This window comes from Saccoglossus kowalevskii, chromosome 21, assembly GCF_978046115.1.
Source record: "Saccoglossus kowalevskii chromosome 21, keSacKowa6.1, whole genome shotgun sequence".
Classification (NCBI taxonomy): Eukaryota; Metazoa; Hemichordata; class Enteropneusta; family Harrimaniidae; genus Saccoglossus; species Saccoglossus kowalevskii.
The window spans coordinates 27,426,606-27,438,840 of record NC_140661.1 but is presented as its reverse complement, the minus strand read 5'-3'; the positions used below and the strand labels follow the sequence as shown (position 1 = coordinate 27,438,840).

Here is a 12,235-nt window from a genome sequence, read left to right as displayed (position 1 = left end):
TTTAAAATGTGTCATATCAACTTACTGAAATCATGGTAAGTCCATTTAAAATGTGTCATATCAACTTACTGAAATCATGGTGAGTCCATTTAAAATGTGTCATATCAACTTACTGAAATCATGGTGAGTCCATTTAAAATGTGTCATATCAACTTACTGAAATCATGGTGAGTCCATTTAAAATGTGTCATATCAACTTACTGAAATCATGGTGAGTCCATTTAAAATGTGTCATATCAACTTACTGAAATCATGGTGAGTCCATTTAAAATGTGTCATATCAACTTACTGAAATCATGGTGAGTCCATTTAAAATGTGTCACATCAACTTACTGAAATCATGGTGAGTCCATTTAAAATGTGTCACATCAACTTATTGAAATCATGGTGAGTCCATTTAAAATGTGTCATATCAACTTACTGAAATCATGGTGAGTCCATTTAAAATGTGTCACATCAACTTACTGAAATCATGGTGAGTCCATTTAAAATGTGTCATATCAACTCACTGAAATCATGGTGAGTTCATTTAAAATGTGTCATATCAACTTACTGAAATCATGGTAAGTCCATTTAAAATGTGTCATATCAACTTACTGAAATCATGGTGAGTCCATTTAAAATGTGTCATATCAACTTACTGAAATCATGGTGAGTCCATTTAAAATGTGTCATATCAACTTACTGAAATCATGGTGAGTCCATTTAAAATGTGTCATATCAACTTACTGAAATCATGGTGAGTCCATTTAAAATGTGTCATATCAACTTACTGAAATCATGGTGAGTCCATTTAAAATGTGTCATATCAACTCACTGAACTCATGGTGAGTCCATTTAAAATGTGTCATATCAACTTACTGAAATCATGGTGAGTCCATTTAAAATGTGTCATATCAACTCACTGAAATCATGGTGAGTCCATTTAAAATGTGTCATATCAACTTACTGAAATCATGGTGAGTCCATTTAAAATGTGTCATATCAACTTACTGAAATCATGGTAAGTCCATTTAAAATGTGTCATATCAACTCACTGAAATCATTTGTCTCTTTTTTTGTACTCTTTCACCTTCCTAACAATTGAAGTCGCCATCTCTGTATATATGATGCATATGTCCTACACTAGTGGTGCAATCACGGCTCCCATTTTGTCCGTAAAACTAAACTATTTGTTTCTTACATAGCCTGCAGCTGGTGTGTTAGGAACACATAAGAAAGCGGCAGTGTTTGAAATGATACAGGAAGGAGTTCAATTCCCTAGTGGCTATTTCTATGGAACAGAAATGGTAAGAGTAATGCTAACTTTTGTACAATATTGCCATGGAAACACTGATGGCAGTAGATTGCTCTGCTTTTATGATCTACCCATGAACAGTGACTGGGTTCAGTCCACATATCCAGTGGATGGGCCATTAACTAATTTCCAGATGTTAAGAATCTTGTGAAATTAAACTTTTCTTCTTTGTTTCTGTCATAAAAAACACAGAAATACAGAAAATTCTTATAATTTTAGTAGTACCGGTAACCTAAATTGTGAAGATTGGCTATTGACTTGATACATAACCCTTTGAATGCCATCATTTTTTTATGCTAAATAACAAATTATGTCAAGTACACTTTTAACAATTGTGTTTTAAGTCAAATAAGTAAACAGTTTAGTTTTTAGCTTGACCATTGCACTCAAAAATTATGTCCTATCACATTGAAAGAAAATACTGAGAACAGTGTCCTTTGAAAAGATTGAATAAAACCTAGAATTTAGGGGCATAGACGCTGACTATACAAACATTTTCTAAATAATCTTATTTTATGTGTCTCGACAGGATATGTTGGAGTTTGACAATGTCGGTCGTAATATAAATATGAATGACAGTAAGGCATACATGATGATAGTGATGTTGTTCTTTGCTAGAAGTCTTGTGGCAACGGTAAGTCTACATAAATCTGATTGAAATCACCTGGTGCAAACGAGATTATGAATTTCATTATTTTGTGTGAGTTCTGGATGGGATCAAGCATGTACAGAACAATTAAATGACATATATTGGAAATGAGAGTGTTCCAACTTTAAACTCACCCACAAAATATTCTATTTATGATATAGTTTTTTGCTTGAAAGGCAATGAATTCAATATGGGTTTCATACCATGATATAAGAACACAAAATGCGTACCCATTTAATTACACATGGATTCGATGTCCACCTTCCTTATAATGTTCTCATATTAATTCAACACATGTACTGCGTTCTGACCAATCTTGATGTTTAAAACTTACTGTCCTACAATAATTAACCTTTTCAACGTTCAACAAAAATAATTCTTATCAGAAGCGACACTTACTTTGTATGATGTACATAGCAACCAGACAGTAAATTCAAATACTCCTGCAATATTATATTCTCTTTGCTTAATTGCTACAAAATTAACAGAATTTGAAGAAAATTTTTCAAATTAAAATTTGATCGACATTTCAAAATTACTGAGAATCTGATTACTTTTTTGAAGTGTTAAAATGTTGACTCCTGTATCTATTTGTAGCTTCTTGTACGACCTATGGATTACGGTTACTCACGGCAACCACTTGGTGAAGTTACCCTTAGGAATCTGAAAGTTGTTGCTTCATTGCTACTGTACATTGCAAGGAAAACCAGTGTACCACAGGGGTCTCCAATTATGGTATGTTAGATTCCACATGTTACTGTCATGTAATACTTACCTTGTGAGTGACTGTATTTGTCACGTGATCAAATATTTGAATTATTATAGATCTCAGTCTAACTCTGAGCAATTATGGTATAAACTGAAATAATAATGACTGTATTGGTCATGTGATCAAATATTTGAATTATTATAGACCTCAGTCTAACTCTGAGCAATTTTGGTATAAACTGAAATAATAATGACTGTATTGATCATGTGATCAAATATTTGAATTATTATAGACCTCAGTCTAACTCTGAGCAATTTTGGTATAAACTGAAATAATAATGACTGTATTGGTCATGTGATCAAATATTTGAAATATAAACTTCAGTCTAACTCTGAGCAATTTTGTTATAAACTGAAATAATAATGACTGTATTGGTCATGTGATCAAATATTTGAATTATTATAGATCTCAGTCTAACTCTGAGCAATTTTGGTATAAACTGAAATAATAATGACTATATTGGTCATGTGATCAAATATTTGAATTATTATAGACCTCAGTCTAACTCTGAGCAATTTTGGTATAAACTGAAATAATAATGACTGTATTGGTCATGTGATCAAATATTTGAATTATTATAGATCTCAGTCTAACTCTGAGCAATTTTGGTATAAGCTGAAATAATAATGACTATATTGGTCATGTGATCAAATATTTGAAATATTATAGACCTCAGTCTAACTCTGAGCAATTTTGGTATAAACTGAAATAATAATGACTGTATTAGTCATGTGATCAAATATTTGAATTATTATAGACCTCAGTCTAACTCTGAGCAATTTTGGTATAAACTGAAATAATAATGACTGTATTAGTCATGTGATCAAATATTTGAATTATTATAGACCTCAGTCTAACTCTGAGCAATTTTGGTATAAACTGAAATAATTGTGACTATATTGGTCATGTGATCAAATATTTGAATTATTATAGACCTCAGTCTAACTCTGAGCAATTTTGGTATAAACTGAAATAATAATGACTGTATTGGTCATGTGATCAAATATTTGAATTATTATAGACCTCAGTCTAACTCTGAGCAATTTTGGTATAAACTGAAATAAAAATGACTGATTTGGTCATGTGATCAAATATTTGAAATATTATAGACCTCAGTCTAACTCTGAGCAATTTTGGTATAAACTGAAATAATAATGACTGTTTTGATCATGTGATCAAATATTTGAATTATTATAGACCTCAGTCTAACTCTGAGAAATTTTCGTATAAACTGAAATAATAATGACTGTATTGGTCATGTGATTAAATATTTGAAATATTATAGACCTCAGTCTAACTCTGAGCAATTTTGATATAAACTGAAATAATAATGACTGTATTGGTCATGTGATCAAATATTTGAAATATTATAGACCTCAGTCTAACTCTGAGCAATTTTCGTATAAACTGAAATAATAATGACTGTATTGGTCATGTGATCAAATATTTGAATTATTATAGACCTCAGTCTAACTCTGAGCAATTTTGGTATAAACTGAAATAATAATGACTGTATTGGTCATGTGATCAAATATTTGAATTATTATAGATCTCAGTCTAACTCTGAGCAATTTTGGTATAAACTGAAATAATAATGACTGTTTTGATCATGTGATCAAATATTTGAAATATTATAGACCTCATTCTAACTCTGAGCAATTTTGGTATAAACTGAAATAATAATGACTGTATTGGTCATGTGATCAAATATTTGAATTATTATAGATCTCAGTCTAACTCTGAGCAATTTTGGTATAAACTGAAATAATAATGACTGTATTGGTCATGTGATCAAATATTTGAATTATTATAGATCTCAGTCTAACTCTGAGCAATTTTGGTATAAACTGAAATAATAATGACTGTATTGGTCATGTGATCAAATATTTGAATTATTATAGACCTCAGTCTAACTCTGAGCAATTTTGGTATAAACTGAAATAAAAATGACTGTATTGGTCATGTGATCAAATATTTGAAATATTATAGACCTCAGTCTAACTCTGAGCAATTTTGGTATAAACTGAAATAATAATGACTGTATTGGTCATGTGATCAAATATTTGAATTATTATAGACCTCAATCTAACTCTGAGCAATTTTGGTATAAACTGAAATAAAAATGACTGATTTGGTCATGTGATCAAATATTTGAAATATTATAGACCTCATTCTAACTCTGAGCAATTTTGGTATAAACTGAAATAATAATGACTGTATTGGTCATGTGATCAAATATTTGAATTATTATAGACCTCAGTCTAACTCTGAGCAATTTTGGTATAAACTGAAATAATAATGACTGTATTGGTCATGTGATCAAATATTTGAACTATTATAGACCTCAGTCTAACTCTGAGCAATTTTGGTATAAACTGAAATAATAATGACTGTATTGGTCATGTGATCAAATATTTGAATTATTATAGATCTCAGTCTAACTCTGAGCAATTTTGGTATAAACTGAAATAATAATGACTGTTTTGATCATGTGATCAAATATTTGAAATATTATAGACCTCATTCTAACTCTGAGCAATTTTGGTATAAACTGAAATAATAATGACTGTATTGGTCATGTGATCAAATATTTGAATTATTATAGATCTCAGTCTAACTCTGAGCAATTTTGGTATAAACTGAAATAATAATGACTGTATTAGTCATGTGATCAAATATTTGAAATATTATAGACCTCATTCTAACTCTGAGCAATTTTCGTATAAACTGAAATAATAATGACTGTATTGGTCATGTGATCAAATATTTGAATTATTATAGACCTCAGTCTAACTCTGAGCAATTTTCGTATAAACTGAAATAATAATGACTGTATTGGTCATGTGATCAAATATTTGAAATATATAAATGTATGAAATGTATAAACTGAAATAATAATGACTGTATTGGTCATGTGATCAAATATTTGAAATATATAAATGTATGAAATGTATAAACTGAAATAATAATGACTGTATTAGTCATGTGATCAAATATTTGAAATATTATAGACCTCATTCTAACTCTGAGCAATTTTGGTATAAACTGAAATAATAATGACTGTATTGGTCATGTGATCAAATATTTGAATTATTATAGATCTCAGTCTAACTCTGAGCAATTTTGGTATAAACTGAAATAATAATGACTGTATTGGTCATGTGATCAAATATTTGAAATATTATAGACCTCAGTCTAACTCTTAGCAATTTTGGTATAAACTGAAATAATAATGACTGTATTGGTCATGTGATCAAATATTTGAATTATTATAGACCTCAGTCTAACTCTGAGCAATTTTGGTATAAACTGAAATAATAATGACTGTTTTGATCATGTGATCAAATATTTGAATTATTATAGACCTCAGTCTAACTCTGAGCAATTTTGGTATAAACTGAAATAATAATGACTGTATTGGTCATGTGATCAAATATTTGAATTATTATAGACCTCAGTCTAACTCTGAGCAATTTTGGTATAAACTGAAATAAAAATGACTGTATTGGTCATGTGATCAAATATTTGAAATATTATAGACCTCAGTCTAACTCTGAGCAATTTTGGTATAAACTGAAATAATAATGACTGTATTGGTCATGTGATCAAATATTTGAAATATTATAGACCTCAGTCTAACTCTGAGCAATTTTGGTATAAACTGAAATAATAATGACTGTATTGGTCATGTGATCAAATATTTGAAATATTATAGACCTCAGTCTAACTCTGAGCAATTTTGGTATAAACTGAAATAATAATGACTGTATTGGTCATGTGATCCAATATTTGAAATATTATAGACCTCAGTCTAACTCTGAGCAATTTTGGTATAAACTGAAATAGTGATGGTTGTTGAATCAGGTTCAATGATCGGTGCACCCAAGTCTCATCTGTTGTTGGACACAAAAAAGATATTCTTTTGTGTTTACATATGAAAGTTACTTGTATCAACCTGTACTATGAAAAACAGATATATCAGGTGATCAGCATGCAATGACGACCTCATTCTGTGTGACTGAATTATTGACTTGTGGTGTTCCATTGCAGCATATGCCTCTTGAGTTAAAGGACTCGGTGTACAGTGACGATGATATGAGCTACTTATTTGACAAATTGAAGAAATCTATAGACTATGCTGAGGTAAGGTGTCATGTGATTAGTCAGGTGATCATATAGTCATGTGACTTATTGACATATGTATAGAATGGGATGAAATAAAATAGATTATCATACTTAATATTCAATTGTCACACTGATTGGTCAGAACGTAGTCACATGTGTTGAATAAAACATATTATTGACTCAAAGTTGACATCAATAGCAGACATTATGTAAAATATGTAAAAAAAGAAGATTGTTTTCTATTACCTAACATTTGAAGTCAAATTGATAATTTTATTATAAATTGTATGATTGAATGCTTTGTTCAATAATTTTTCATTTATACATTACAAATCATATTTAAAAGTGCCATTTTTTGATGCAGATGAAAAATAAAAACATGTTGTCGATGCCTAAAATGTGGTCAAAGGAGTACTATGATGATATATGTGTTTTAAACACGTTTTTAGTGGACTTGATGTGATTGTACCGGTATCTGTTTTTTTAAATATTATAAACAGACTATACTTGAACATGACTCAAGAATGGGTGTTAGCACATTCTGATATTTTATAAATTCATGGTAAATTTGTCTATATTACAGGGTTTGATTCGTGAATGGGGAGACGAATACGTCAAAAGACTGAATGCTGCCAAATTTGCTGATTAAATCCTAGCAAACCGGGAGGAATATATCTTCAGAAAACTTAGGAATGTGACCAAAGTTTAATGCTCATGATTGTCATGTGGATATCATGTGATTGTCATGTGGACATCATGTGATTATCATGTAGACATCATGTGATTATCATGCGGGAACCATGTGATTGTCATGTTGACTTGCACAAGCTGCAAGATTGGGAGAAATGGACTCCATATAGCAATGCCTTCTGCTATTCATATGAGACAATTGAAATATTCAAAGAAAGACAGAAGACAGAAACCATGGACATCTTATGATATTATATGCAAGCTTCTGTTTTGAAATATAAGTGAAACTTAAGAGAAATGGACTCTATGTATAGCAATGCCTTCTGCTATCAAAGAAACATATTCATGATTTTTTTTGTACAAATGATCTTGACTGAAGACCCTGGAAATATCAGAATTAATCATATTGAATACACATCAGAATAGTTCACATTCATTTTATGTTTCCACCATAAACCAAAGCACACAGAGTACAGTACACTGCGTTTTGAGTGTCACCAGTATTTATTGCACAAGCTTAAGGGGTCAGTTACTGCAACTTTCAAGTATATTGGTTCATCATCATGTTTACTGCAGAACCACATGCTTACAAAATTGAAACATCAGTAAGCACAAATTTGAAAATCCAGCTACTCCAGGGGCCTTATTACGTTCACACCAAAGATTTATTGAATGATTAGTAAACAAGACTCTTCTATTGGCATTCAGTTAACATCATAACTGATAACTTAAGAGTCCTTTATGCGCTTAGCAATCAGAATAAATCAGAATAAGCATGCACATGTTAATTCTACATACATGTGAATGCTTATATCACATGTCTTCTTGACATTAGTGTGTAATTTAGTTTAGGATAGTTGTGATGACAGATTAATATAATAGTGATCACTATCGCGATCTGCTCCGAGAAGTAGTTAGAAATTTTAGCTGTGTAAGGACAGATCAGCAATAATACAAAGTATAAATTCGAACAGTTTATCAATCAGAACGATTGTAACTTTTTTTTTATATATAGTTTTATTTACTCAGAACCAAAATGCATGTATTAGCTCTTTCATTATATCATATTTTTTTCCTCGTTTTTACCTTGCCCGTACCATCATAGATGGAAGGGAAAGGTATATTGAGGGAAAAATGTTGTCCGGCGTTGTCGTCGTCGTCGTTAATAATTGTTATTGTGTGCATAATAACTTTACTAATTCTATTCCAAACTTTATCAAACTTGGTCACCATATTCATCAGTATAAAGTCTTCCCTGAGTTTGAACAACAGATGTCCTGTATGAAAATATCATGCAAAACTTGAGAAAATCTGATAAAATATTTTGACTGTTTCTACTTGACTGATCACTGGTGATACACATCAAAGGTCACTGATCTCAGTGGAAATATGCATTGTTGTATGTGTTCAATGAAGCAAATGATTTATCTTGTAATAATATCCTTGGTAATGTATCTCATAATCCCACACTGGGTTTCAAAACCAACTCATGGAGAGATTGCACAGTCTGATACACATTTGCAAACCTACCAATAAAATCTTTACAGAAAACAAGATGTCAGAAAATCAATATAAGCACTCCTATGAACTGGGTGCCTAACTTTGATCAAGATCTGAAGCTAATAGAAAATCTGTTTAGTTCAAAGTTATCAAATCAAAAACAATACATAAAAAATACATTAAAAGCAAAACATTTCATCCACATTTTAAAAAGAAAATTATTCTAAAATATATGTATTCTGTATTTGACAAACAGTTCATTCGACAAATGAAAACTCACAGGAATATGTTTCAGCTATTAGAACAGAATGATAGAGTTTTTATAATACTAGTTTAAAAACGCACTTCAAAGATTGCAGTGTTTGAAGATGTAGATTCTCAGGAGGCAACAGTACTGTTGACTTCTCCCTCCACTGGACTATTTATTTAACTATTTAAGTTGATTTGCCTACAAAGCAGAGCTTGCAACATGATAGCTATTCATAAAGAGTGTTTTTTTTTTTTTTAACTTTTTATATAATACAGTAGTCACACAATGAGGCAGTTCATATTTGTCTTAGTGAATCATTAATTTTTGACAGACACCTGTACAAAATACTTGGACTAAAGCTAGCTAAAATGTTCTGTTATCTTGCATGTTTTATGAATCTATTCACATCTAAATGCAGCACTTTTTTTTTCAATGAGACATTTGTTTTTATACTAAAATATCTGAATTACTTTGAAGAAAGCTGGAAATTATGTCCCTTAAAATAATTAAACAAATAAGGCACCAACAATTTTGTAAGATATTTACATCTTTTAAGGACATTCGGTAGACTGATTCCCCACTGTTAGTTCAACCCCAAAACTTTTATTTATATTGAAACAAACTATGATAAAGGGAATTATATTATATAACAAAGGGCAAGGTCACCAGAGTTCAACTATGTTTATTTTTATTTTTTGAAATTTCATATAGATTTTTGTAGATACCAACTTCTATGTGAGGTTGGTTATAAATGTTTTGTGTATCCCCATGCAATCAATAATACTGTATACACCACTTTGATTACCATTACCATTATTGCCATGACAACCATATGATGAGGTTTTCTGGCTTGATGGGTTACCTCAAAATTTCTGTAATGCATGATGGGACATAATGAACTGCATGTGATGCATGATGGGACATAATGAACTGCATGTGATGCATGATGGGACATAATGAACTGCATGTGATGCATGATGGGATATATTAAACTGCATGTGATGCATGGTGGGATATATTGAACTGCATGTGATGCATGATGGGATATATTGAACTGTGTGTGATGCATGATGGGATATATTGAACAGTGTGTGATGCATGATGGGACATAATGAACTGCATGTGATGCATGGTGGGATATATTGAACTGCATGTGATGCATGGTGGGATATATTGAACTGCATGTGATGCATGATGGGATATATTGAACTGCATGTGATGCATGATGGGATATATTGAACTGTGTGTGATGCATGATGGGACATAATGAACTGCTTGTGATGCATGATGGGATATATTGAACTGAATGTGATGCATGATGGGATATATTGAACTGCATGTGATGCATGATGAAATATATTGAACAGTGTGTGATGCATGATGGGACATAATGAACTGCATGTGATGCATGATGGGACATAATGAACTGCATGTGATGCATAATGGGATATATTGAACTGTGTGTGATGCATGATGGGATATAATAAACTGCATGTGATGCATGATGGGATATATTGAACTGTGTGTGATGCATGATGGGATATAATAAACTGCATGTGATGCATGATGGGATATATTGAACTGCATGTGATGCATGATGAGATATATTGAACAGTGTGTGATGCATGATGGGACATAATGAACTGCTTGTGATGCATGATGGGATATATTGAACTGAATGTGATGCATGATGGGACATAATGAACTGCATGTGATGCATGGTGGGATATATTGAACTGAATGTGATGCATGATGGGATATATTGAACAGTGTGTGATGCATGATGGGACATAATGAACTGCTTGTGATGCATGATGGGATATATTGAACTGAATGTGATGCATAATGGGATATATTGAACTGCATGTGATGCATGATGGGATATATTGAACTGCATGTGATGCATGATGGGATATATTGAACTGCATGTGATGCATGATGGGATATATTGAACTGCATGTGATGCATGATGGGATAATAAATTACATAGGATGCAAGATGGGATACATACTATTTCTGGTAATGCATGATGGGATATACCAAATACTGCATGTTTTTCATATTTCTAATTTTCGGTTATGCATTGTGGGGTAAATATACACCACTGATGCATTATGGGTGCAATAAACTACATTAAATAGAATAACAACTTTTTAAAATTCATTATGTGATGTATGTGGGTAACTTTCTTTTTCTTTTATTCAACTGGTGCTTTGAATACTCCTTTATTTTTGTGAGTCACTTAAAATCATGAAACTTTGTAGCAGCTCTACAACACAGAGTGTCTGAGACTTTCGTGAAATTTTGTCTTCATAAATAATATAGATTTATCAAATAGTGAACACGGTTAGCAACAAAAAATAAATAGTTCATAGTAGTTTTGTTTCATATTTTGAAATCACTTTTTACACCTAGGTCCATTCGATTGTGTCATACATTCCCCAAAAAGTCATCCTTGTAAATCAATGATAACTTTTTTTAAAGGCTGTGAATATCATAATTATTGTATTTTCCATTTATTGCATAATTCTCTTGGATCCCATATTGAATACGATACAACATGGTGCCTCCTGCCTTAATTAGTTTTTGAAAAAAGATCATTTGAAATTCAAAAACCAAACATGGCAAGATTATGATATAAACTGTAGCTGATATTTGACAATACCTTTAACCCCATTTTATAGAAGACATACTGGTATAATATATATATAAATAGAACTATATTAATAATATTAATATTTTATGTCACTAAGATATTGTATGTAAATAATGTAGTGGTGCATTGTTGGTTCATATTTTTTTATGATTATTCAAATTTCTTCTGATGCATGCTGGGTTCTCATTTACTGTATTCATGATTCCTTAATTTAAATTTCCCATGATGCACAATTGTATAATTTTAAATTACTGTGATGCATTTTGAATTTCTTACTGTGTTTGATTTGATTATTTGAA

At 31.2% G+C, this 12,235-nt stretch overlaps 1 protein-coding gene across 1 annotated transcript in view; it reads left to right on the top strand.

The window, feature by feature from the left end:
- The window catches only part of LOC102801582 (uncharacterized), a 63,582-nt gene extending 55,847 nt beyond the window's left edge, over positions 1 to 7,735 (top strand). Inside the window, exons 13-17 of the mRNA XM_085495344.1 lie at positions 1,188 to 1,289; positions 1,827 to 1,931; positions 2,544 to 2,681; positions 6,766 to 6,858; positions 7,424 to 7,735. Coding sequence (XP_085351470.1) covers positions 1,188 to 1,289; positions 1,827 to 1,931; positions 2,544 to 2,681; positions 6,766 to 6,858; positions 7,424 to 7,489 — 504 coding nt within the window. The 3' untranslated portion in view covers positions 7,490 to 7,735. The remainder of the gene's footprint in view (positions 1 to 1,187; positions 1,290 to 1,826; positions 1,932 to 2,543; positions 2,682 to 6,765; positions 6,859 to 7,423) is intronic.
- The last annotated feature ends 4,500 nt before the right edge of the window (positions 7,736 to 12,235 follow it).